The 27,208-nt window shown below is 54.1% G+C and overlaps 1 protein-coding gene and 1 long non-coding RNA gene across 2 annotated transcripts; one reads left to right on the top strand and one right to left on the bottom strand.

Moving 5' to 3' along the window:
* The first annotated feature begins 1,647 nt into the window (after positions 1–1,647).
* P2RX3 (purinergic receptor P2X 3) lies at positions 1,648–27,117 on the top strand. Its single transcript, XM_021684842.1, has 12 exons — positions 1,648–1,766; positions 8,878–9,013; positions 9,426–9,497; positions 9,746–9,809; positions 10,716–10,809; positions 11,146–11,223; positions 11,956–12,097; positions 12,559–12,695; positions 25,326–25,419; positions 25,714–25,779; positions 26,445–26,522; positions 26,916–27,117. Exons 1-12 carry the CDS (start codon positions 1,648–1,650, stop codon positions 27,027–27,029), a joined length of 1,194 nt encoding a protein of 397 aa, XP_021540517.1. The 3' UTR covers positions 27,030–27,117.
* LOC110575813 lies at positions 20,542–23,345 on the bottom strand. The gene is made up of 3 exons (XR_002480040.1): positions 23,329–23,345; positions 21,869–21,947; positions 20,542–20,562 (listed from the first exon to the last, which is right to left on the bottom strand). It is a non-coding gene; the product is annotated as an uncharacterized LOC110575813 (long non-coding RNA).
* Positions 27,118–27,208: the final 91 nt, after the last annotated feature.

Below are 27,208 nucleotides of genomic sequence, written 5' to 3'. Positions count from 1 at the left end.
TGACTGTCCTGCTCTCCCCGGTCACGTGATTTGAAAAGAGTTCTCAGTCCGCACCCAAAAACCTCACTTCTGAAACCGCGGTGTCGGGGAGGCCTGCAAGAGGCTCGCGAAGGGCGGCATCAAGTTCGAGCGCGCGGGTCGGTCACCTCAGAGCCGGGCCTGACTCGAAACCGCGTCAGCGCGGGATGGCAGAAGCCGTGCGCCGCTCCTGCCGCCGCGGGGAGGCCAGGCCTAGGAGAGATGTTCGAGTTTGTCCGCCCCAGCCTTCCTTTGCAGATGGGAAGGCCGAGGCCCAACGAGGATTTGCCCAGGGCCCCAAATCTCCTTACCCCCCTCTAGTTCCCCGCTACATCCAGAACGATTGATGGTACCTGTCCTGCATGAAGGCGCTAGGACAGAATTTTTTTTTTTAAGATTTTATTTATTTATTTATTTGACAGCGAGACCACAAGCAGGGGGAGCCTCCTGCAAGCGGAGGCAGAGGGGGAAGCAGGCTTCCCACAGAGCGGGGAGCCCTATGCAGGGCTCCATCCCAGGACCCTGGGATCATGACCCCAGCCAAAGGCAAATGCTTAACTGATACAGCCACCCAGGCGCCCCTAGGACAGAATATTTAAATTGAAGACTTCCCTGACAATCTTAGTTACGCCAGCTTGCTAACGCAGTCCTGGGATAAGAGACAGCAGGAATGCTCTGTGGCTCCCTGAACTCCTGACTTTAACTCTGGGAAATGGCTATTTCAGCACTGTCTAGCAACATACATTCAGCTGGATTCAGTAAATAGGGATTGAGCTCCCACTGAGTTCTAGGATTTGAGAAAACTAGTAAACAAGATGGAAACAGCCCCAGCCTTCCAGGAGCATGTTATCAAACAAAAGATTCAGATCAGTAAACTCAACAGTACAACAAAGCAAAATAAAACAGATCACCCCAATGGGATAATGCTGTGCTGCAGGTTGAGCTTCAGCCACTGCTGACTTGAGTTAGGGACGTGAACTATATGACCCGTTATGCACCCCCGCCCCCCGCCCCAGGAGATCAAGAGAAATATTCAAGAGACCCTTCCCCGTGACCCATATGCTATTGGAGGCAACTCAGGAAGGGAGCGGTCGGTAGCCGAATTGAGTGGCTTTGGGAAGGCATTCACGAATGAAGGGGGCACCCAGCCCTGGGAAGGCTATTAGGTGGCTGGGGCTGGGGCGTTGCAAGGGACTTTAAGGAGAGCATGAAGCAGCTGGTGAGCAGGGAAGAAGATGCAGTACGAGAGAACGGAACAGAAAGGGTAGACAGAGTGCAGATAAAACATTAGTCCCAGAGGGCCCTAGCCAGCTGCATCCCAAGCAATCAGGAGCCGGGGATTGGAGACCCCACCCCTGCCGTGACATCACAGGGGAGTGGGGTGGAGACGAACAAAAAGGGGGTCCCCCGCCCTGGCCTTGGACTCTTAGCAGCCCAGAGTGTTAAGGGCAGAGGGAGCCTGGGCACTGAGCTAGGGTTGCCTGACTCAAAGGAACAGGCTCCCCATTCCTCAAGCCCCTCCAAGCTGTCCCCTCCAGGCTTTGATCTCTTTCTCCCTGTCCCGAGGACCTCTCCCCCCTGAGGCCACCACTGGGTCCCTTCTGAGTGGCCCCTGAATGCTCTCTCAGCATGAACTGCGTGTCAGATTTCTTCACCTACGAGACCACCAAGTCGGTGGTTGTGAAGAGCTGGACCATTGGGGTCATCAACCGGGCAGTCCAGCTTTTGATCATCTCCTACTTCGTGGGGTGAGTCCTGTGGCCCTTCGGGTCATAGCAGGGGAGGGCTGCCTGGTGTCCCCTCAGTGTTGCTGTCCAGCTGCCTGACCTGCTCCTCTCTTGGAGGAAACAGTCTCTACTCTGGAGTCCAAGGACTGGACTCTGCCACCCCCATCAGGGATCTGGTCCCCAGATTAGTTCTTTTCCCCAGTGAATGCTCTGGAGTCAGAGAGTGCTTTCTAGGCACACACCCCAAGGAGTGGGGTTCTTGCCCTGGTGCCACCCTCCACCAGGAGAGGTCCCAAGTGACCATCTCCCCTCTCCCTTCTTTCCTGCTCCCACCAGAGAACACACCACCCTCACATCTTCCCATTCTCCTCAGCCAGTGCTTTGGGGTCTCACAAAGATGAGGGAGCACAGGAAAGGGGAAGGGACGGCACTGACATGAGGGAGACAGTGATGGGTTGATCAGGTCGATGGTGGGGTGGGAAGGAGAGAACTGGACCGCTTTGGAAGGAGGGATTCCCCTCCTGGCTTGAGGAGACGGTGAGAGAACAGGGTAAGGGGAGAAGCCCTTGTTCTTGGAGGGTAGGACAAAGCAGGGTGTCTGCGCCTTGGGGAGGGGGAGAGACACGGGCACAAATAACTCAATGGAAGAGTTGCTCAGGGGAAAGGTGGCTTTTCTGCACACGATCCAGGGGCCCTCCTCGTGAATCCGGAAACACACTGCTTTGCCAGAAAGCATAAATTCTCTAGTGCTACTGACTTTGTACCATATAACCCATCCCAGGAGTTGATTAAGAGCCAGTGATCCGAACACCCCCTCTCAGCTCCCACCTTTAGAAGCATCCACCACCACCCCCAACACACACACACATATGCACCAAGGGCCATGGAGCAGACAATGGTTCCGTCCTTCTTGTGGTCATTTGCACCCACTGGTGGGCACCAGAAATGACAGGCAGAAACCTCTAGAGTTTTCTTTCCTGGTGTGCGGGTCTCTGGTCTCATGCTGTTGCCTGAGACAATAGCTCTGTGTATGAGAAACGACAAGCCACGGACAACTGTCATGAGTTAATTCAAGTCAAAGAGACATCCAGTGTGCGTGTGGGCTGGAGCTGCATGTGCGTGGGCCTCCTTGCCTGAAAGGTCGGAATAGTGTGTGAGCGTGTGCGTGGAAAATTGGGCAGGCGTGGATTAAGGGATTTTTTTTTCCTTTGCATGCTTTGTGGGAGCCAGTAGGACTCATTTCTGTGGCTGCTGTAGGCAAGGCTGTACTTCCAGTACTCCTCTCAGGGATATCAGAGAAGGGATTCAAGCTTTGGGGTAGGAAAATGGCCTCGAAGCTTACTTCCAACTTCGAGGTTTTGTGAGGTATGGTGTTTGCAAATGTTCCGTGTCTGCACGTCCAGAGGCTGGCTCAAAGTTGGTTCTTTTTTTTTTTTTTTTTAAGATTTTATTTATTTGCGAGAGAGAGAATGAGAGACAGAGAGCGTGAGAGGGAGGAGGGTCAGAGGGAGAAGCAGACTCCCTGCTGAGCAGGGACCCCGATGCGGGACTCGATCCCGGGACTCCAGGATCATGACCTGAGCCGAAGGCAGTCGCTTAACCAACTGAGCCACCCAGGCGCCCTCAAAGTTGGTTCTTAAATGTTCCATGTTCACATGTCCATGCGATGCTCTCACTGTTTATACCCACGAAACGGTATGGCGGTCCAGGTGAGTCCAAAAGCTGCCTCAGCACATCCCTGGCTCTGTTGGCTCCAGGCGGGAGGTTGATGGAGGGCAGACAGTGGCTCCTGGACCAGCCTGCTCTGCTCTCCCGCTGCCCCTGTCTCTCCTTCATTGTGATATGATCTGATGCTCTGATCCTCAGTGCTGGAGCCCGGCCTGCAGAAACAAGCATGAGAGGCTCTTTGGCGTCTTGATATCCAACCCCATCCATCTCCCAGCCTGACAGCTCCCCACGGAGCTGCTCCTTCCATTTACATCTGTCTAGTCTGTAGCCCAGCCCCCTGGCCTGAGCCCCATCTCTGTGCACATGAGCCCAGGCACCATCAGGACTTCATGAATCCATTGTCTTTAATTTAGCAGGAATTTATCAAGCATTTCTTCATGCCAGGCATTGTGCACCAAGCATAGAACATGGGCAAAAGCAGACAGGGCCCTCACCCTCATGGAGGTTACGATGCAAGAGATGCACATTAATCAAACAATCTCCACAAACAAATGTAAAATTGCAACTGCGGCTCAAGATTTGAATAAGAGGTGTACAGTGCTAGGAGAGCTGCTAGTATGGAGGCATTTGACCTGGTCGGGGAGCTAAGAGAAGGTTTTCTGGAGATATGATGCCCAAGCCAAGATCTGAAGGATGAGTAAGAACAATCCAGGAGAAAAAAGGGAAGAAAGAGGGTTCGGGCAGAGAAACCCAGCTCTGCGAAGGGAAAGAGCCAGGCAAATGAGGAGAAGAAAAGAAGGTCTCTATGGCTAGAGCAGAGGGAGCAAAGGTGAGGGTGGTTGTAAGATGGGGGTGGGATCACACCCAGCCAGACCTCAGACACCCTCAGAGCTTTCGTTTTTTACACAGGGGCAATGGATGGGAATTCTATGTATGTGTGTGTGTGTGTCTGGGGGCAGGGGCGGGGGGAGACAGACAATGAGATCTGAGCTGGGAAGATCACTCTGGCTAATTCACCAAGGGATTGGAGTGGGTGGGAGTGGATGCAGTGATTGGAGAGGGCAGTGCAGTATATTGAGAGAGATGATGGTGGCCTAGACTCAGTAGAATTTGAAAGGATTTTTAACACTGTAATATTAACATCTAACTAGCACTTGAATCTCTTCCATAGTATCCCTGCGAGGTAGACCAGATGCAGGATCTTACTAGGACACATGTAACATGAGCCAACCGTTTCTCTTATGCATTTACTGCAGCATGCCAGCTAATTGTCTCCACATGTGCTCTCACCCCTGCTCCAGCCTCAGCTGCTTGTCTGGAGTTGACACCACTTCATCCCTGGTGTCCGTTACCCACCCAGGTGCATAAAGACACCAGTGGTGTTTCTCACATGGCTTTCCCAGGGCCCAGGTGGCAATCCCCAGTCTCCTCTGTGGGGTGGGACTTCCTAAGAGCCAATCTCTTTTGGGGATCCTATGGCTGCGGAAGACACAGGAGATCCCTGGGGACTGAGTTTCCAGAAGTGCTGGCTGTTCCACAGCCTGAGCTAATTTGCAGAGCCTCCTGGAAGGAAGCTACCTCCCTGCAAACCAGAAGAGGGGCACTCCCAGCCATCTGATGCTCCATCATCAGAAGGACCTGTGGTAGCTGGTGGTGCCTTGGACCCCTCACAGCCCTGCTCTCCCCATCCCTTCCTCCCCCTGCAAAGCCTGATCCACAGACTCACGATTTGCACAGGTGTCCCATTTGGTTCATAATATTCAGCCTCATTTTGAATCTTTTTTTAAAAGATCTTATTTATTTATTTACTTATTTATTTGAGAGTGAGAGGGAGAGAGAGAGCAGGGGGAGCAGCAGAGGGAGAGGGACAAGCAGACTCTACACTGAGCATGGAGCCTGATGTGGGGCTCAATCCCACGACCCTGAGATCATGACTTGAGCCAAAATCTAGAGTCGGGTGCCCAACCAAATGAGCCACCCAGGTGCCCCAAGCCTCACTTTGAATCTCATGAAGAAGCTCAATACATAAAGTGGTTAAACAGGGGAGCTGTTTTAGTTTAAAGAGAAGGGCCTGGAATTCCACCTTCTTGACCCACCACCCCATCATTTCAGCCTAGGATAGCACCCTGAGGCATCCCCCCTGAGTCTTCCTGTGGGACACTAGGTGACAAGTATGGTGGAAGACCTGTTGGAACCCACCTTACAGATGCAGAGAAGAGTGTCACTCTTGTCTCCCCCACCCCTCTCTGCAGCTCCATGATGGGGAGACCGTGGAACAAGAACCCCCTTGTTAGAAGCCTCACTGTGACACCAACTAGGAGTGGGGCTTGGACAGGTCACCTTACGTCTCTAAGTCTCAGTCCTAGTATCTGGGAAATGAGTTTAGGAATGCCTACCCCAGGGAATTACAGCAAGGAGAACTATCACGTCAAGTGCCTTGCCTGAAACGGGAGACCCACTAATAGAGGGCAACAATTGTCATTTCCTAGATCCCCCAACACACCTCCCCCTTCCCCGCCATCCAGCTCACACCTTCCTCAGAGACCCCTCTCCTCCTGGCGCACAGAGCACACACTCCCCACGCCCACTCCCCGGCCTCCTCCCTGACTCCTTGGGGGTGGACAGAAGGGTGCCGGGATCCTGCTCTAGCCTCCTTCCTGTACATCCCACCTGCCAAGGAGCTGCCACCCGCCTTCCACTCTATAAATAATAAACCAGGAACACGAGAAAAAAAAATAAGTCAGAGCAGCAGAGTAAATGCCAAGAATTGAAGGCTTAGTCCTGCCCCATCTCCTCAGCCCTGGCCTCTAGAGACAGACTCAGCCCCTCTGTTCTGGAAATGAAGCATCCCCTTATTTTGAGCTGCCCTGATGACGTCCTTGGGCCCCAAGGGGCCACTGAAATTCTTCCGCTTATTATTTAACTCAGAGAATTCTGATGTGGCCTCTCCAACCCACTGGGCACAAGAAGGAGCCTTGAAGGAGGAGAAAGGTGAGGAGAGAGATAGGTTAATTGTTCTTCCAAGCCCTAGGGCCCTTCCCCCTGAGACTTTCCCAAGGCTGCAGATGTTCCCCTAGTGACCGGCAGGACCAGCAGCACCGGGACCAGGATCCCGTTCAGGGTGTAAGTTGGTTCTGAGCAGTCTGCCCGGGTTGGAACCCACCTACCGGCTTGGCGAGTTAGCACAGCACTCTGTGCCTCTGTTTCCTTATCTGTAACATAAGGAGAGCAATAAAGGGTTCTCACAGGGTCATGGTAAGGACTCCATGCACCCTTACCACATAGAGCACTCAGCGGGCTGTGTTGGTTAGATAATAATAATCTGAACCCCGCTTCTCATCTGCAAATGTTCCTGGACTTTAAGAATAGGGTAGGGGGCCTTAGGAAACCATGTCATTAGATCACCACTCAGAGATGTGTCCATTCTGTGGCCGGGCACACTGAGGCTCTAGAGGGCGTATTGCAACTGTGGCTTCTACTCGGGACAGAGGTGCGCTCAGTTGGGAGCAGGGAGATCTGGGCCCTCGGCCTCACTCCCTCCACTGCGCGGGGCCCCCACCCATGAGCTGATAATACTCATTTGGACATAAGGTGGTGGATGACATTTCTGTGAGACCCATACTTCCTTATGAGACTTGATGAAACCCCTCCCCTTCCAAAAAAAAAAAAAAAGAGAGAGGTGCTAGGAAAGGAAAGCACATAGCACCACAAACGTCCACACAGGCCAGGTGTTCGTAAGAGCCTTCTACAAACCTGTGACCCCTCCTAACGGTGCCTTCCTCAGGACACCGCCTGCTATCCAGCAGCAACAATAAAACCAGGGACAGATTAGGAGCCGTCCACCAGCGCTCCACCCTTCCCGTCCCACTCGAGAGAGCATTCACATTTGGAATTCAAGTGCGTGAGGGAAGCCCCACGATGGGGATAACTCCCAGCCCCCTCCCTGAAAACTGAGCAAAGAGTCTCTTGCAAATGTCAGCCTGTGTGAGCACAAACCTGACGGGCAGGTGCCCATCCCACAGGTGACTATGACCCCCCAGCATGCCCCGGGAGCTGTTCCCCTCCATGGGGACCCCAGAGGTCATCCAATCCAACCACCCCCACCTGAACGCATCTCCTTAAGTCTTCCCAGGCATGTGGAACTCACCACCTCCCACAGCAGTCCACTCTTGGACAACTTTCTGGGGTTGGAAAGCTCCCAGGCTTGAAGTCCCAACTCCCGCCTTATAAAGTCGTCAGATCAGCTTCCCAGCCTAGCGCGCCCCCAGCTTTGTGTTCTCTGCACTACACCGTCTCCAGTCCCTTCCTCCCGCTCATCCTGTGTTAGCCTCCCTGGTTAGCCGGCAGAAAATGACCCTAATCCAGCATTTCCAAAAGCGCACTCCCCGATCTACAAGATGTCACCAGCGTTTCTCCAAAAATAAGAGTGTGTGCGGCATTTTCCAAATGCATTTGATGACCTTTTTTCATCCGTGCAATGGGGACAGTGATAGCATCTGCCTGCCAGTGTGCGGTGGGGCACAGATAGGGCGGGCCGCAGGCTGGAAGCCTGCTATTGAGGCGGAGAGTGGGTCGAGCCTTGAGGGCTGTGATGAGAAAGGCGGGCACCTCACAGAACTGCAGAGAGAAGAGTTGCCTGCAGCCTCTTCTTGCTGCTGGGGAAAGCTGCCAGAGTCCGGGGAGGGACGTCGGGGTGGAAGGAGAAGGGGGCCCTCCCTCATCCTGGCCGCGGGAAGAAGGCAGTACAGGTAAATGTCCACTGGGTGGCAGCACAATCCAAGGAATAAGATTTGCGGCCTCTCCCTGCTTAATCCAGCTCCTACCTGCCAGGGAAAGGCTCAGCTGCTGCCCCAACCTTCCTCCTCTGCCCTTCTCATCTGGCGCCTGCACAGATGGAGACTCCTCCAAGCACCCAGCTCCCAAATGTCTTCACTGACTTGTTTACTGAACACCTACTATGTGCCGGCACTTAGGATACACCCATGAGCAAAGCCTGGGATGCTCAGGGTCAGAGGCTTAGGATGCTTTGTCCCTCCTTTTTCCAGTTGCCTGTCAAAGAGGTGGTCTCCTGGTCAGCGGGAATGACTTCGCACTGGCAAAGGGGCGATGTCACCCTCAAGGGGGTGAAAATTTGTTCTTGAGGGATTAAAAAAAAATCTCACTCTTATGTGTAAAACACAAATATACATACAGCACATAAGTTAATATCTATACTTTTAAAATTTCATGATGGGGGGGCGGTTAGGGGGAAAAGTCTACAAATGGTCCTGAAGCGGGAAATGGGAAAGATGGGGAAAAAACCACTCTAAGCCAACCCAGGACGAGGTCCCTCCCCTCCAGCACAGGACTTCCCCTGACCGGACACTCCATGCGGTCTAGTGTTGGGGAAGGAAACTTCTCCCGGCCTCTCTCTGATGGGCCTAGACCCTCCTCTCTTGCTCTCCATCCCTGCTCTCCTGCCCAGGTGGGTTTTCTTGCACGAGAAGGCTTACCAGGTGCGGGACACAGCCATTGAGTCCTCGGTCGTCACCAAGGTGAAGGGCTTTGGACGCTATGCCAACAGAGTCATGGACGTGTCTGATTATGTGACCCCACCCCAGGTATGGTTCCCCTACCCCAGGGCCACGTATAGATGCCCAGATGCTGGGGCAAGGCAAGGAGGGTGCCAATGAGATCTGATCCCCAAACCAGGGTGTGTGGCATTAGTGATCAGAGAAACCCCTCCCCAGCGGTTGGGAGGTGCCAGGGAGGGGGTGGGGGTGCCCTCCAGAGTGCAGCACTAGGCATCAGGACAGTAGGGTAGGCTCTGCCACACTCATCCTGTGATCAACACAACACACGGAGGGAGCAAGAGAAGCTAGGTGGGTGGTTGGACTTGACTTGGACCCACCTCTGCCCTTTATTAGCCCTGTGACCTTGGCCAGATCTCTTAGCCCACATCTTAGTTTCCCCACCTGTAGAATGGGGATTGGTACTGGTGCATTTTTTTTTTCTCTCCCTTCTCCTGCCAAGGGCACCTCTGTCTTTGTCATCATCACCAAGATGATAGTCACTGAAAACCAGATGCAAGGATTCTGCCCAGAGGTGAGGGGAGGGAGGGAGGTTGTATGAAGCAGGTCAAGGAAGAAAACGTTGGGGGGTGGGGAGCGGTGGCAGGGAGGGGCGTGGGTATATGCAGAGGTTGAGCTCCAGCCTTGGAGCTATGTCTCAAGACCTCCGCCTTCCCAAGGCCCCTGGTTAGGGGGAAGCATTGGGAGCGCATTGGGAGCCAAAGGGCTCATCCAGGCCCAGCGCAGGGTCCTACACCCACCTGCAGACGTGTCTCCCCACAGAGCGAGGAGAAGTACCGCTGTGTATCAGACAGCCAGTGCGGGCCTCAGCGCTTCCCGGGTGGGGGTGAGTGCAGCCCTTCCCCACCCCCTTACAACCCCAGGGTGTTCTTGGGACCCTGGAAGACAGCACAGCCCCCATGGCGGAGAGAGTGGGCATTGGCCTGTTCCTCGCCATTCTGCCAGCACTTAAGATGCTGGCTGGTGTCAGACCTGGTGGGGGCCGCCCCCGGAGGAGCTTGAAGCCCAGGGAACAGGCCTGCATGAGGCAGCAAGTGCTGTCAAGGGGGGGCAGTGGGCGCTGTGGAAGGGAGAGGGATCCGTTCCAGGTAGGGGGCCCCCCATGGCTTCCTAGAGGCAGGGACATTTTATTTTTTATTTTTTATTTTTTTAAGATTTTATTTATTTATTTGAGAGAGAATGAGAGACAGAGAGCATGAGAGGGAGGAGGGTCAGAGGGAGAAGCAGACTCCCCGCTGAGCAGGGAGCCCGATGCGGGACTCGATCCCGGGACTCCAGGATCATGACCTGAGCCAAAGGCAGTCGCTTAACCAACTGAGCCACCCAGGCGCCCCGAGGCAGGGACATTTTAGATGGGCCCTGAAAGATGGGAAGGAGTTGGCAGGATAGAAGGGGTTTAAAAGAACATTCTAGGCAGAAGGAACAGCTACAGCAAAGACTGAGAGGCAAGGAAGAGCACGGTGTGCCCTGGGAACAAAGAGAACAGGGCCCTCAGGGTGGCTGGGCCCAGAACGTGTCAGAGGAAGGCTGTCACCTCCCCTTAGCTTGATCTAGGGCTCAGGAGGAGCCGAGGGCGAGAGCTCGGCAGGACTCCTGTACCCCGGCTCCACCTCCCCTGCCCTGCCTGTTCGTCCCCTCCCCTGTGGGGTCCCTGAATGGGGGGGTGGTCCCTGATGAGAGGTGGGGTGGGGGTGCCAGGCAGGCACCCAGCATGTGTGGCTCCCCCTGGCAGGGATCCTCACCGGCCGCTGTGTGAACTACAGCTCTGTGCTCCGGACCTGTGAGATCCAGGGCTGGTGCCCCACCGAGGTGGACACAGTGGAAATGTGAGGACCCTGCCCCAGCTCTCCTTTGCCAATAGGGGGAGCTCTGCATCTCCGAGCCTGCCCTTAGTGGGCATCAGGGGGAGCTCTGCATCTCCGAGCCTGCATCTCCTGGGTTCCCCTAGTAGTATCCACTTCTGGGGGGGAAGTGGCCTCAGGATGGCACCTTTCCCCCGCCTCACCTGCCACCCCCCTCCCTCTGTCCCTAGAGCCCCAGAGAGGCCATGACCAGGTGCCCCGTGGGAAACGTCCCCCGAGAAAAGTGGTCCCTGGGGCAAAAGCCCCGTGTTTCCTCTTCCTCTTCCCAAGAAGCTAAGGCCCCCTTGTTCTCACCCACAGGCCTGTCATGATGGAAGCCGAGAACTTTACTATTTTCATCAAGAACAGCATCCGTTTCCCCCTCTTCAACTTTGAGAAGTGAGTCCCAGCTCCCTCCCTAAAGCAGAAAGCAGGGCACCCACCCCACCCTGCCAGCTCATTTTCAGGGGGGTGGAGAATCCTGTCCACATGGTTCTCCACACTTTCTCACCCTCTGCCCATCTCCCTGGGACTCCTAGCCCCAATCTCCCAGCTGGCCTTGACCAGCAAGCATTAGGTGGGCTCTGGAGCCAATCTCTTTGCCAGCCTCCCGCCTTAGGGCTCGGAACCCAGATGGGAGTTCTGCTTGAGGCAGATGAGGGACAAGTTCAGCCTGAGCCTGGAATCCAGATACCTTCAAAGGTCAGGGCCCAAGGGGCCCATCCCACTTCTTTCCTCCCACGTCAAGCCCAAGTCAACTACTTTTTGACTAGTTAGTTAGGAGTTCATTGACTCCTTCACTCGGCAGGTCCTCAGTGGGCATCAGGCATGTACAAAGCACAATGCCAGGCACCACGGAGGTGCTGAGAGAACTCAGGCCTGACTCCTGCCCCCTGGGACCCCCAGCCTGGGAGCTGGGAGATATTGGACACGAACACACTCAACCCTGATAGAGAGAGAGGGGGATAGGAGTTGCAGGGAAGATGCAGGAACGGAGGAGACGGAGCCCGCGAGTATCCAAGACATCAGGTCCCGGATCCTCCTGCCTGGGCTGGAGAAGGCCGGAGACGTTTGTGCATGCCTGTCTTCACACCAGCCCTGGGCCTTGTTCTCTCCTCTCCCCCTCCGCAGGGGAAACCTCCTTCCCAACCTGACAGCCGCCGACATGAAGACGTGCCGCTTCCACCCTGACAAGGCCCCCTTCTGCCCCATCTTGCGGGTGGGGGATGTGGTCAAGTTTGCAGGGCAGGATTTTGCCAAGCTGGCCAGCACGGTGAGGACCTAACGAAACACCCGGGGCCCCTTGGCAGGCGGAGGGTGGAAATACCGGGAAGGCGGAGCAGGGGCGAGGCAGCAGCGCCACCTAGTGGAAGCACGCCAGGCCTGCAACGGGCTCTGTGCTCACCGCGGGCTCCCTCCCCTGTCCTGAGGGGCCGTGCCTCCCTCACCCTTCCCGCCAAGCCTCGGTCTCCCATTCCCGCCTTCACACTTGACCTTAGAGCTCTGAAAAAGCCCACACAACGGGAAAGTGGATCCTGGATTGCTGCTAAGAGACGCAAGACAAAAGCAGGATCTAGAGACCCAAAGGTCCACGCCCCTGACTGCAGTACTTTGTTTACTAAGCTACGAGTGCCAATAGGAAGAATCACGTGTCTGTGTGTCACGACCCCCAGCCCCCACCCTGGCAGGCGGCGGAGACAGCCCTTCCTCCTCATATGTGGCCCCTTTGCACAGGGCGGAGTCCTAGGCATTAAGATCGGCTGGGTGTGTGACCTGGACAGGGCCTGGGACCAGTGCATCCCCAAATACTCCTTCACCCGGCTCGACAGCGTCTCGGAGAAGAGCAGCGTCTCCCCAGGCTACAACTTCAGGTAATCCCCGGTCTCCTGGGACCTCGGGAGGAGGAAGCAGGGGCTGTTCTAAAGAGTCACACCTCCAGCAGCCACGCATGTCGGGAAGAAAAGACCCCATGCACCCCCATCAGGTGTTGGCTCAAAGCCAGGAAGGGCTAACTGTCGCCGTCCCCAGGAGATGGACAGGCCATGTCAGCGGTGCGAGCACGAGACCAAGGTCTCCCAGAATGCGTGTGCTGTGATTCTGAGCCCTTCTTAGCTCTGGCTCTGGAGCTGTCCTGAGCCTAAGGGACGCCCAGGCAGCCCTTCTCCGGGGCCTGCATTTTCTAAGGTTTCTCAATCCACAAAGCCAGTTTACAAGATGGGAAGTTTGTCTTTCTGTTCATAACCAGGAAGTTTCATCTGAGTCACAAATAACAACCACAGTGATCATCAGTGATCCCTTGCTATTCCAACCAAGAGCTCAAACCAGTCTCTAAATATCATCTAGTTTATATCCCCAATGGCCTTGAGCCATAAGGAATCTCTCCCTGATGCCCCCTCCCATCAGCCCCATCTTGAAGAAAAGGAAAAAGAACCTGGGGTTAACTATCTGGAACCAGCTGAAACTGAGCAAGCCCTTGGTCTTCTCCCATCCTAATTTCCCCGTCTATGAAATGGCCATAGTACCATTATCTTGAGGATCCTATTGGCCAAGGTGTGAAAAGCTTCAGCTCTCTGTTTTGTTTTGCCCCTAATTTTTGAAGACCCGGAAGTTTCTGGTGGGGCCCTGGTTACATACAACAGTGCTATACACTAAACAGGAAACATTGGCTAAATAGGCAGTGATCAGGAAAAAAAAAGTACACATAAGAATATACTTCAGTTATCTATCCAAAGAATTGTTACTCGAACTTTCTTTGTGGTGGTGGTGTTTTCCAATATAATGGCAGACATAAGCAAAACAATAATCATTTCACCTTTTTCTTACCTTTATTTGTAATTTTAAAACTACATCTGAAACTACGTCCCATTACACTTTATATTTAATAGTTTAAAATATATATGTATATTCTCTGGAGAGAAGAATTTTTTAAAATCGAAAGTGCTTTCATAATCAACTCCAAACTTTAAAAAACCATAGGAAACAACACATATTTTAAAGTAGGTTAAAAATACTGTTCGGCTCCCTGGCAGAAATTGGCATATTTATTCAGTGGGTACATCACACAGAAATCAATACAAAGGATATTTGTATGGTGGCTTAAAATAGCAACATATTAATAAAGTTCTCAGGATCTAAAATGCAAAGTTTTCATCTTCATAACTTCCCTGTGGCCAGTGGGAATTCTTCAATTTCCCAAATAACTTACCTGGCAGGAGAGCTTATGAAGAATGTGAAGTCTGATGAAGACCCCTACCGTGGGTGCCACAGTTTTAGAACAAGCTCTTTGATCTAAAGAAGCAATGGTGTGGAGTTCTCGATCTCCAGTGCATTGTGCTTCAGCTGCCCCTCCACCCCGACTCCCCTTCCTGGGCCCCCCTCACCCCCACCCCACACGGCAGAATGTGAGGTGGACCTGGTCCCAAATCAGCTTAGGTTGTATTTGGGCAGACAGATCCGAGGATCCCTGAGCCTAACCCCCAGGGACCTATGAGAGGTGTGGGCCCAGATAACTAACCCCCTCACCAAAGACCCCCAGGCCAGAGTAGGAAGGGACAAAGCTGCTCATTTTGACCCCCCTGTAGTTTATTTATTTATTTATTTATTTATTTATTTATTTATTTATTTGAGACAGAGAGAATGAGAGACAGAGAGCATGAGAGGGAGGAGGGAGGGTCAGAGGGAGAAGCAGACTCCCCGCTGAGCAGGGAGCCCGATGCGGGACTCGATCCCGGGACTCCAGGATCATGACCTGAGCCGAAGGCAGTCGCTTAACCGACTGAGCCACCCAGGCGCCCAACCCCCCCGTAGTTTAAAAGAATTTCCAGAGCGATGGCATGGGGGGGCATCTGGCAGCCATGACGAGCAGAGGGCTCCGCCCAAGCCCCCTCAGTTCCCTCCCCTGGGTGCCCACCCACCACCTCGTATTGCCTTCAAGCTACTGGCACCACATGGACCCCCGAGGCTGAGCTAAGCGCCCACGTTGGAGAGGCCACAGAGAATAAAGATCACAGCCAGGTTCGGCACTGCTGTTTCTAATAATGGTAGTCCTTCGGATCCCACAAACCTCCTCATCTGTGGGCACCATACTCACCACTGTGGGTGCCGAGTGTTTCACGTGCTTTGGCCCGTTGTTCCTTACCCGCTCTGTGAAGTAGATGCCACAGTCCCCCACTTCACAGATGAGAAAACAAAGACTTGGCGGAATGAAGCAAGTTTCCCCAGGTCACCCAGCCCGTAGGCGTGGGGGCCTGGACGCAAACACATTTTCTTGGATGATTTCCACGCAGCCAGGAAGGCTGGGGACATTCATATTTGTGAATCCTCAAAAAAACATGCCCATGTGGCTGATGCTTCCGTCACTTAAAAACGAAGAACCTGAGGTCCACGGAGGCTAAAGGACTAGCGGCTGCTGGAGGCACAATTCAGGGTCTGGCCTTTTGTGTCCCAAACAGATTTGTCTGCTACTTCTTCTCTAACAGAGGCCAGAGTTTTTTTAAATGTCCTGCTGTTGCCATTTGCTCTGGAGGAAATGCAAACATTCAGCCAAGAGTCAGCCTTGTTTTAATCTGCACACTCAGGGAAGAGGCAGCTAGAGATTCTCATTTCCATCACTAATTACTTGTACAGCTCCTTTCCAAAGGCCCCCCCACACGCCGCTTCTTGCAGCTCTTTGCCTGTAAGATCAGAGATTTAGAGAATTTGTAGCCACCGAGGATCCCTGGGATACCCCTAGGCTGAGGTGGCCATTTCACCGATGAGGAAGCAGAAATTTCAGAGGGGAAGTGACTTGCCCAAGGTTACAGAGACATCCTAAGGAGCCTTCGAGGTCATTTGTCCTGGCTCTAGCTACATCAGTCTTGCTGTGACATGGCCCCAAACATGGGTCTGCTTCACAAAATGGCCTGTCCCTCACTGACAGCTCCAATTATTGGAAAGGTGACCTTGCATTGAGCCAGAATGTGTCTCCCTTCAACTTCCATCCAAATTACCTGGTGCCGTCCACCTAAATTAATCTTTATTTGTGTGATCTCCTGAAGTTGCCATCTGTCCCTACCTGAAACTTGGTGGAAAGATTTTGTTTTCACTCCTATATCTATTCTGTATGGCTGACCTCTCCAGAAGCCACTTTAATTTGGTACTTTTATGAAGCCTCTCTCCAAGTACATTGAGATGTGGCATTGGTGGGTCCATCCGGATTAGTAGTGGGCAAAGGACAGCATTTCTAAAAAGTAAGAACTGGCAAGAGTCACCAGGGACCCCAGCAGCAGGGGGGTGTAGACAAGGGCCGAGTTCTCGCATCGCGGGGGGACCCTCAGTTCACCGGCGCAGGATTTTAACCAGGGAGCTACAACCCCCAAGGTGCTGGGGGATGTGAGTACTGTGTCTTTGAGTGAGCGGGTGTGTTTGTTAGGGGATGAGCATGAATCTGTGGGTGAGTGTGCCTGAGCGGGGCCTGTGTGTGTGTGTGTGCGTGTGTGTGTGAGCATGTGTGTGAATGTATGCGAGTGCATGTGAGTATGTGGGCAGAGATGGTACAAAGACCGATTGAAAATACCGTAGCAGTCAGGGTCCCAGCAGGAAACAGCACGCGCAGACTGGGTGATGTGAGGAGAGTTTAATAAACGGACTGTTTCAAAGGTGTGGGCAGGGTGTAGGGAAACCACGAAGGATAGCGCAGGGCCTGGGACCAGCAACAGGACATTGGTCTGAAGGGGCGAGGGCAGGAAGCAGTTGGTGGGACCCAGAGATACCGCTGTGGGGACAGGAGCCGCCAGGGGAGGCAGCCCAGGGCAGGGTGGGGAAGGCAGGAGCGCGGACCAGGGGTTTCCTTTATGCACTCTTGGAGGTCTCTAACCCTTATATCCCCCGGATGAACTCATGGACCAAATGCCCAGTAAGTGCACATATTCATACACATGAGCAGTTCTGCATGCATTTTCTTTGTAAAAAATATATGTATATATATATATATATATCTTATTTCTACAAAAAACGATATAAATACATCCTCAGAGTAATAAATCCAAGCGATCCTGATACATAGGCGTGATGATGTGGAGAATCCCTTTCCTTCCTCCAGCCTTTCTCCCCTTATAGGAAGTTAACATCTTGGATAGTTGGGCGGGCTTCCCTCTAGCGCTTTTTCTCTGCGTTTATGAGGCATAAAATTCCGGGACTCTGAAGATCTTTAAAAGCCCATCCCCAGACCTCAGATTGAGAGCCCCTAAGGTTAAGTTTGCAAAGCCTTTTCGCGCCTATTTTGACAGGATTCACAGCTCACGCCCACACCCCCATAGTAGGCTCAAAAAGACTGAGACTTGCCCAAGATTATACAGCTTAAGTAAGAGGGACGTCGGGACTCAAACCCGGGGACCGGGTCCATCTGTAGGCTGCTGCTTCTAGCACACCTTCCACCGTCACATCGTCAGAGCGTTTGCAACAAAGAAGCGAGCGGGAGAGACAGGCCCAGCAGTGAAGGCGGTAACGATGGACAGAAGCAAAAACGGTGCGTCTTGCGACGTCGGATTCGTATTTCTCCTCGGAGCGCTCCCGAGGCAGCTTTGCTATGAAAAGGCAAGGCAGTTTTGGATTTCCTGTCTTGGTGTCTGGGACAGAAAACACTTGTTCAGCTGCTAGATGTTCCTCATGCCAGAGGTGTTTCTAGTGATGGTTTCGTGTTGGAAATGTACCCACAACAGCTTTCCTGGAGCTCGGAAATTTGGCGCCTGCTCTGCTTCCCATGCAGAAACGTGCAGATCAGCAAGATCTTAGGCCAATTGACAGAGACGGAATCGAAAGTGCGCCCTTGGCTTTGATCGTTCTTTCTGCAATCTGGATTTTTCTCCTTCCAAAAGCCATAGAATATGTGTTTAAAAAGCAGCCATTTTCCATCATCTCCACAGAGACGCCTGAAGGCCCGGCTGACGGGAGTGTATTTTGCTTGCCTTCGCCATGATCCATTTTCCCCTTTGTTTAGGTTCAAGTGGAAGGAGAGACCATTAGAGAGATCCTGAATTTATACAGCCTTCTATAATTTTAATGTCTAGCCTGTCCTCACAGCAACCAACTTTATTGGCAGAAAACAGCGGCTAACCCTCATCGAGCGCTTACCAGTGAGCCAGGGACTTAGCAGGTGCTCTTTGTGGATTATCTTGTCAACTCTGAAGAGAGAATTTTATAGCTGGAAACCTAACACTCAGAGGTTTCGTTATCTGCCCAGGGCCGCACAGCACTATTTGGATTTCAAATTCCAGCAGCCTCTGGAACCTCTGCTGGTGACCACAAGTATCCTATAGGACCGGTATAGTTACCCCCCACTTTACAGACAAGGAAGCTGAGGCCAAAAAGGCTACTCCCAGGAACAAACAGCTAGCCACCTGGCTGTCAGGTACATCTTCCAGCTCCATGTCCATTGATCTTTTCCTGCCTCATTCAAGATGAACTAACAGAAATCTGTTTAAAAAGGTCAACAACCAACCACTGCTTAAATCGGCCCCTGAAGCTGATTAGGTTCCCAGAATATTCGTAAGTAAACATGGCTCGGGGTCTTCTCTAAGGGAAGGAGTCCCAGCCTGCTCCAAGGACGTTGCCCCGCCCCCATGCAATGAGTCTGCCAGGAGATATTTTCCTGTCAGTATAAAATCAACTGTAAAAGTGTATTTCAGCTGGCAAAATCACTTCTCACCAGGCAAAAGCTTCGCAGAGAACACCACTTCCTTCACTCAGACACTCAAATCCCAGGCCCAAGTTTTCCCTCACAAGTCCAACCTGGATCCCGCGAGTTTGTTGCTATTTTTCCTGTAACAGTTACGTGTCCCTGCTTTAGGAAAGAATTTCCATCACTCTATGGGATCGTTGCTAAACAGATGTCTGAGAGCTTCCAAGGGATTCGTACATTGTGATCAAACCCTTCTCCATTCAACAGATGTTTATGGACTGCCGACTACGGCAAATGTCAGCCCGGCGTGGAGAAGCGTTCCTGCACGCCGGAGCCTCCCAAGGCTGCAATTGGGCTGCTCCGAGTTTCCTCTCTCTGTGGGGGGTCCAGGCAGCGGCAGCACACCTCCTGCGGCTAACAAGGGGAGGGCTCTGGAGATCTCCTCCAATGCCAGATTCTGGCAGGCACAAACACGAACGAGACCAGTTCCTATGATCACGTGGAAATGATAAACCTGCACCCAAGTAACAAAATATTTATACGAAAAATATTTTGTGCTGGAGCAAGCCGAGAATAATTAATTATTCATCTTAAGATGAAGCAAAGGTGAAGCAGAGAGAGCCCAGGCTGCACGTCAGGAGGCCCACAGGCTGTGGTTGAGGCCTCGCCACGAATGCTCAGTGTGATTTTCAGCAAGTCTCGGCCCCTCCGTGGGCCTCAGTTTCCTCCTCTGTGAAATGGGCTGTTTCAAGGTGCTCAGGTCCCTTCAAGCTCTGAAAGTCTGAAGGAGTGCAGGTGGGTGTCTGGGGGAGGCTTTGGAAACAGGCCGCTGAAGCGTGCACTATTATTTATAGACCTGTCACACTGGAACGTAGCTTCCACGCTGCCCTGCTGAAGCACATCTGACAAATGATTTATTATGGTAACTGATGTTTGTACTTACTCATTCTTTATCTGCTGCTGCCCGTGGCACGAGGGATCACGTGTACACACACACACACACACACAAGTGTCTCAGCCCTGTCAGGCCTCCGCTTGTTGGATTCGGTGCCGCGTTGGGCTTGTCCTGTCCAGTCACAGCACAGGTATCCCCGGCAGGGTCCTCGTGGGAAAGCCCTCTCAGCCGGCGTTTGTGAAGAAACTCACTCAGCGTGGGAGTGGAGACACTCAGAGCCTAACAGCGTGGGAAGCCATTCCCACCGCCAGCCCCAGCCCCAGGGAGGAACGGGAGCCTGGCCGAGAGCTGGGGTCCCTGACACGAGCGACAGTCATATAGAGCAGCACAACCACGGAGAGAGCCCCAGCCACGCAGGGAAGCAGTGGGCCATATACCGGCCGTCTGCCTGCCCTCTGGCCTCTCCAGTGTCCCCGTTCCCCAAAGCCCCACGTTAACCAGAGAGGAAGGGAGGCAGGCAGGCAGCCCGTGGAGGTCAGCAGTGGAGAGTGGTGGGCACGCCAGGGGCTCTCCGCCCTCCTTCCACCGCTGCCCACAGCTGGCCCTATCAGAGAAGCTCCGGGCCTGCCCTGTGACCCTCCACCCCGGGGGGTCCCTGCCCCTCCTCGGCTCAGCGGCTGCAGGCGGCAGGCGCCCTTCTCTCCTCCTCGGTGCATCCCCACCGTCCGGGCCATGCGGCCTCTCCTCAGGAGGCACCAGCTTCATACGTCCCTGCTCACCGAGGCCACCCTGAAGTCCCCTTTCTGGCTCGTCTCTCAGGGGAGCAGCGGGCGTGGGCATTGGAGTTCAGATCCCAGCTGTGCCCCTGGCAGGCCCAGGAACTTTTATAGCCACCCGCCAGGCTTCTCTCCAGCCCGATGAGCACCAGGCGGCATGCACCGAAAGCTCAGAGCCTCACAGCCAGCAGCTCATGGAATCCTCCGGCGCAAGCCTGCTGCTCTTGCTAGTACCCCCATTTCACATCTGGGGAGACGGAGGCTCCGGGAAGCGAAGGACTTTCCCTCGGCTTATGTAAGCTAATCTGGAGCCACGGTTCAAGCCCAGGACTGTCTCATTCCAAAGCTCCTCCTCCAGCAGCCGCCGCCAGGGGGATTTGACAGCTTCCCCGCACACTGATAAACGGGCTCTGGAGAAAAAGGAAACAGACAAAGGAAACACCTGATTCATGGTGGTCACCAATTTCCCTGGTGTAAATATACCTCTCTTGTCAATTTCAAGCTGTGTGTGAAGTCCCTGAACGTGGAACTGGGAAGAGATGTGGGCAGTGGCAGGACCACGTGGACCCAGCCGTTTCCGCCTGTCCCAGTCTCCAGCCCACCAAGCTCCTGCAGCTTCTTCAGAGACACTATGTCCTTTCTCAGGAGAGGGCTCGTCGCTTCCGCAGCCGGGAAAGCGGCCCCCACCTCTGGCCTTCGCACCTGTCAACCTTCCATCCCTCAGGCCTCAGCTCTAACGTCACTTTACACGAAGCCTTCCTTGACTCGCAGCCTAGGTCAGATTGTCTTCACTAAATGTGCTCTTCGAATGGTGCTCTCTCTTCTCCAGCCCTTACGTCAGATTTTAGCTATTTATGGGAGTGTGTGGTTATTCATATTTCTCTCCCTCTGATGAGAGCAGAGCTTGTTGCCAAGGTGTCAGCGGGGCCTAGCACAGTGCCTGGCATAGGGTAGGTGTGCTCTAAATACCTGCTGGGCCCTGATGGCTGAATAGGAGTTTGCAAGGTGGGAAGGAGGGGAGAGAGGAACAGCATGGGCACAGGCAAGAAGTCTGCGTCTGTGGGATGTGTTCAGGAAACAAGAAAGTGGGCGGAGTGGTGTGGCTGGCACTTGAACTGCATGGCCCGGAGGGGCTTCTTCCAACAGGTCAGGAAGGTGCTGGGCCGGGAGGGTATTGGTGGTGTTGTTCTCGCCGACTGCATTTCCCAGCCAAGAAAACCAAAGCTGGAGAGGTAGGAATCAGGGGATTTGGGAGAAATCAGGGATGGCCGTCCATCTCCTTTTCAGTGGAGGAGGCTAGGGAATCCTTCTTCCCACACTCCATGGCTCTTCTGTTCTACTCCCAGCCGATGACGCTGGGTGTCGAGACCTGCCTTGCCAATGCAGGAGGGCCCCCAGCTGGAGAACTGAAAGAAATCAGCCGCGACCTAATAGAAATCAGGCAACAAAAAAGAACAGTCTAGAAAGAATACTGGCTCAGAGTGTGAACTCTGGCACGGGAACTGCCTGAGTCTGAATCCCAGGTTCGGTTACTGACTGCTGGGTTTGGGGACCTTAGACAAATTGCTTAATCTGTGTGATCCTGGTTCCTCACCTGTAGAATGGGAAGGACAATAGAACTCAATTCCATGGGGCTGGGTCTTAAAAGAAAGTGTAAAGCACGTGGCGCAGTGCTGGGCACATAGTAAGCCCTCGGTGTGTGCTGGCTCTTCTTACCGCTGATGGGATTCTCTCTAGGATGCAGGAGACTGTAGTGGCCCAGGGGAACGTAGATATTCTTTCATTTATCGTGATCCTAGGAAAAGAAAGAAAAGGGACAAGCTTTAGGGACTTCTTGTATGTTAACATTATCTCATCCATCCTCCCCATGGCTCTTTCTATTCTCACTGCTCAGTTGAGGCAGAAAGCTCAGAGAGGCTTCACTGGTGCAGGGTGGAAAAGCTAATTAAAGATAACAGAACCACACCCAGACCTCCAAGACTCTTAGATGGAATAAGCCTAGGAATGTGTCATCATTGGGAATTGCCCTCTTGCGGGCTAATCTTGAAAAACTCCCCAATTTTAACTCACTCGTCATCCTTTGGTAGAGAACTTCTCCCTGAACCCCAGGTTCCCTCAGCTAGAAAATCAGGGGTGTTTGTAACAGGGTAAATATCGCTAGCTGCTGTAACAAACAACCCCCTGGGCTCAGGGGCTCCTGTCACCTATTGAATCAGGCTCCCCCAGGGCCTGAGTTCACCCCTAGCTCCTGAGCAAGTGGCCATGAGGACGGGGGTGGGGGCTGAACAAGGCACATGGCTCTGACACACCTCAGCCCACAGGTGCCAGACCTCACTTCCATTCACATTACTAGTCAAGGGCCCCACCTAGCTCACTGCAAGGGGGTGGGCAGCATAGTCCAGCCGTGTGCCAAGAGAAAAGATAACCCAAACCCCAGTGCCACGGGCCACCCTTGAACGCAGTAGTCAGGACTCCCAGGACCTTCCCTCCTGCAGCCAGGGCCCTCCCTCCCCGGGCGCCGTTCTGCCTCCTCCCTCCCTCCCAGGAAGAGAACCAGTCCCTGCCAACCCTCCTCCGAGGGTGGGTGGTTGGTGAGATAATGATCTTATCATACTTATTGCCTCTTGGAAGGCAGGTGCTGGAGAAAAACCAAGTCCGCTTTGGTTTTTCTCCCTGTTCCTTCACATTCCTTCCCGAGATAAATTTAGCCAGCTTTCGCTTTGAACGCAGTGCCCAGGATGCTGACTTTTTGTTCTCCGAGGCGAGGTGAGAACGTTTTTTGTGGCTGCAGCCTCGGGCCGGAATGCAGACTTCAGGAGCACAGTCCTGGCCTCTGCCCTGCCCCAAACATCTGTGACCCCCCTCCCCGCCCCTGCCCGGTCCCCGAGGACATCAGGTACCACATCTCCCAGACAGGGAACCTGAGTTCTCCAATGATGCGAACAGAACACAGAATACAGAAGGGCTTTGAGATCTGGCTCCTTACTGGCCACCTGGAGCCCAGAGACAGCAGGTTCACGGTTAAGAGCAGAGACTGGAATCCCGGCTCGGGCAAGTTACCTTCTTCTCCGTCTCCCCATCTGTAAAATGGGTCCCCCTGCTGGTGCAGCCCGGCCCACTCCATTCTGCCTTGGTCTGTGAAACCCTCTGCCGCCGCCACCCAGACCATAACTTACCACATCTTTAAAGCTAGGCCAGCCTCTCCCCTCTCTCCTTGTCCTCCAGGTCTTTGCTTCTTTGGCATAGGTAGTTGGGTTTCTTTCAGTCTTCTTCCTGGGGCCACTCCCATTTTTGCTCTGGGTCTCAGTCTCAAGATCATCCTGCCTCCCCTGCCTCCCCCTTTGGCTGCAAAGGCCACGGGACACACCTTCCCAGGTCGGACTCCCCGGGGAACCTTTCCCTCACTGACTAGCTTTTGGCCTTAGCTTTTCAGCCTGGGGCCGCAGGTGCACCACGTGAGCACACAGGCTCCAGCCATGCCCAGGGACGGGCAGGCATGAAAACGTGCAGCCCGGACTCTTTCCTGACCCAGTTAAACTCTTCTTCCATTCCCACCCTCTGATGGCCCCTGGATGCCTCCCACTGCTGAGCCCACCGGGAGCCAGAGGGCAGGGAGCTTGGTGGAGGCAGGGTCTGCAGACCAGGCTCCCAGGCCTTGCGGAGAAGGGCGGGCAGAGAACCGGTGCGGAGGGACAGGCAGAAGGCCCAACCCCGGGATCTCGACAGGGCCCATCTCAAAGGGTGGGTCTCAGTGTTTACCCCTCTCACCAACAGACCTGTGGCGGCGGGGGGGGGGGGTGCGGGGGGGAGGGCATGAGCACCCCCAGGTCAGAGACGTGAGCCGTGAGGCTGTTCTGAGTCACATAGAAGGCCCCACTGCCAGCAAGGGGTGGAGCCAGGATTTAGACTCGTTTCTGCCTGCCTCCAGCATTCACACAGCCAGAGCAGACAATGGCTGACCCTATGAGTTTCGATGACTCTTCCCTTCTGCTATCTGTGCCCTTGGGCTGAGCATTGCCCTCTCCCTGCCATGCGGGCTCAAATGCAAATAGCCCTGGGAGGGGCGTCACAGTCACAGAACACTTGGACACCTTCCGGGAAGGAGTTCCCCAGACTCCCATCTCTGTGGGAGAAGCCTGGGGATCTGGGGATCATCGGAAACACTGAAGGGGAGACAGCTGGCACCAAATAAGATCCATGGCAACCCCACAGAGTTACGGAGCTTTCTGAGCCCCTTTTCCGCATCATCTCACTTAACCCTCGCATGCTCCTGGGATCCTGTCACCCCTGCGGGTCCATGGTAGCCCCAAGAAATTACACTTTGCTGATACTAGAGTTTTGCCTACGATGGGCAGGGCCGTAGGGGTGATGCACTGGCTTTAGACACAGTCTTGGGCAACTCTAGTATTGAGTCTCAGCCAGCTGGGTGACCCTGGACAAGTCTCTTAACCTCCTCAGAGCCTCACTTGAAAAACAGAGCAGTCACATCCCTATCCCGCGGGGCTTTTTAAAACTGCTCTATAAATGTGAATGTATTTCTTCAGCAATAATAACAGCCAATACCAGCACGCATTCCCTGGGTGCTTACTGTGTTCCAGGCACTGCTCTAGATCACTGGTGTGTGCGCTTTCACTCAATGCTCACAACACCGCTGTGAAGCAGGACTTCGATATTATTCCCAGTAATAAAAGCGGCAATTGGATCTCAGAGAGGTTACGTAACTGGCCCAAGGTTGCACAGCTAGTAAGTGACAGAGCCAGGCTTTGAACCCAAGCAGGCTGAGAAGCCAAGGGGAGGGGAGCTTCTGCAGTGAGCCAGGCCCAGGGATACCCAGACAAATAAAACCGAAGAAGCTTGGAGTCCAGCAAGACTCAGACTTTTGCACACATCAGAATCATCTAGGGAAATTACTTAAAAGGCAGAGTCCTGGGCCCTACCCACAGAGATGCGGGTTCCACAGGTTCAGGGTGGGGCTGGGAATCTGCCTTGGTAACAAGCCCCCAGGATGATGTCTGCACAGAGGGTCAGCTAACCGCACAGGGAGGACTGTGGCAGGTGTCCAGCAAACCATCAGTAAGAGTTGCTCCGTAAGTGAGGGTTGTAGGCTCTAGAGGACCTTGAAGCTTCAGGTAGGAGCCCACGGTGGGACCCACCTTCCACGTCTGGCTTCCAGGTTTGCCAAGTACTACAAGATGGAGAATGGCAGTGAGTACCGCACACTCCTGAAGGCTTTTGGCATCCGCTTTGACGTGCTGGTGTACGGGAACGTGAGTCCTTGGGCCGGGCAGATCAGGGGGAGGACAGGGGAGGAAACCCAGACCAGTCTTGGGCCCTCAAGAGCCTCCTCCCGGGGGGCAAGTTCCTGCCACTGACCAGCTCTGAGAGCCTTAGTGAGTCACATCTCTAGTCTCTTCACCGCTGCAGTCAAGGGCTGGGGCCTCCTGGTCTACCAAGAACCCTCCACTCCACGGTCTCTCGGGCTGGGAGTCCACATTCAGCCTCAAGCCTCAGGACCTCGTGCTGGACCCTCTGCCCACCTGCCTTGGTCTTTCTGCTTGCAGGCTGGCAAGTTCAACATCATCCCCACCATCATCAGCTCTGTGGCAGCCTTCACGTCTGTGGGAGTGGTGAGTTCAGCCCCTCCAGGCTCAGACAGGAGACCAATCAAGGTGGGGCCCCAGCTGGGGGCCGGGGCTTGGGGGGGGGGGGGAACGGGGAGTGGCCCAGGTAAGCCCTGCCTCTGCCTAGAATGGAAAGCCTGACCTCTGGCCAGGTGCCTCAGTCTCCCTCGCTGCCTCCCTGCTGGGTCAGTCCTTGAGTGAACGTCTCTAGTCACGGAGAGCTCATTGGAGAGGTGGGTGATGAAGACATTCTGCAAAGCCCTCCCACAGCAGCCTCCCCATTTGCAAGAGGCTCCACCTGGTATAAAGTTCCTGCTCCCCACCATGAAAGTGAGGGAGGAGACTCCAGGGTTCCACAGGCCAAAGGAACAGAGCCCTGCTCCCAGGGACTTTTCCCCCTCACCCTCTGCTAATCCCACTAAGTCCTCTCTCTGCATTTTGGTCTGCGGTCACTGCCAAGAGCTGGAGAGGTGGGTGATGAAGACATTCTGCAAAGCCCCTGGATGTTTTTCCAAGTGGAAACATCAGTCAGGTGTCTTTGGAGGACTCACCCCAACCCCTGGCCTGCTGTCTGCCTGAGGGCGGTCCTGCCCACTGCCAGGGCCACTCCACAGCCACCTGAGCCTGCTGCTTCCTGCCACACTGAGCCCGCTCTGCCTCTTCTCCTCCAGGGGACTGTCCTCTGTGACATCATCCTGCTCAACTTCCTCAAGGGGGCCGACCAGTACAAAGCCAAAAAGTTTGAGGAGGTGAGCTGGAGGGGAGGGTTGGGGTGGGGCACGAGAGGTAAAGGGATAGGGCAGGGAGGGACACTAGACCCCAGGGGGCTCTCAGTGGCTCCCCCTTTTCGGGGCTTCTTAAGGGGAGTTCATGGGACCTCAGTGCAATTGGGGGTCCAGAAGAGAGGGATTCGGCCAAGAATGGGCTCTGTGGGGGCTCTGAGGCTCATCACTGCCAACACCCCCATCCACTCACTGTCCCCTCTCCATTTCTGGGGCGGGACAGCTATGGGTTAGCTCAGGTTTCTGTTGGCCCATGAGGTTCATGGAAAGACTGCTGGGGTCACACAGACTTGCTGGAGCTCCCTGATAATGAGCACGATGACGCTCAGAGGATGATAATGCCTGCCCTTCTGCTTGCAGGTGGACGAGACAATGCTGAAGGTCACTGCCTCGGCCCACCCAGTGTGCCCCAGCGACCAGACCACCGAGGAGAAGCAGTCCACGGATTCGGGGGCCTACTCCATCGGCCACTAAGGCCTCTTCCAGGGCCCCAGGCTCACCCTTGGGCTCCAGGCCTCCCGATAGGGCATCCCACCCGGGTGAGGGAGGATGGAAAGGGGCGGGGCTTTCATTTCCGCTGCTCACCCCACGAAGCCACGCGGGACCCAGGTGTCTGGGCCTCCCAGTGCCCTGGCAGACAGGTAGTTCCCCCT

Source organism: Neomonachus schauinslandi, chromosome 11 (assembly GCF_002201575.2).
Source record: "Neomonachus schauinslandi chromosome 11, ASM220157v2, whole genome shotgun sequence".
NCBI classification, from domain to species: domain Eukaryota; kingdom Metazoa; phylum Chordata; class Mammalia; order Carnivora; family Phocidae; genus Neomonachus; species Neomonachus schauinslandi.
This window is presented reverse-complemented; position numbering and strand designations above follow the sequence as displayed.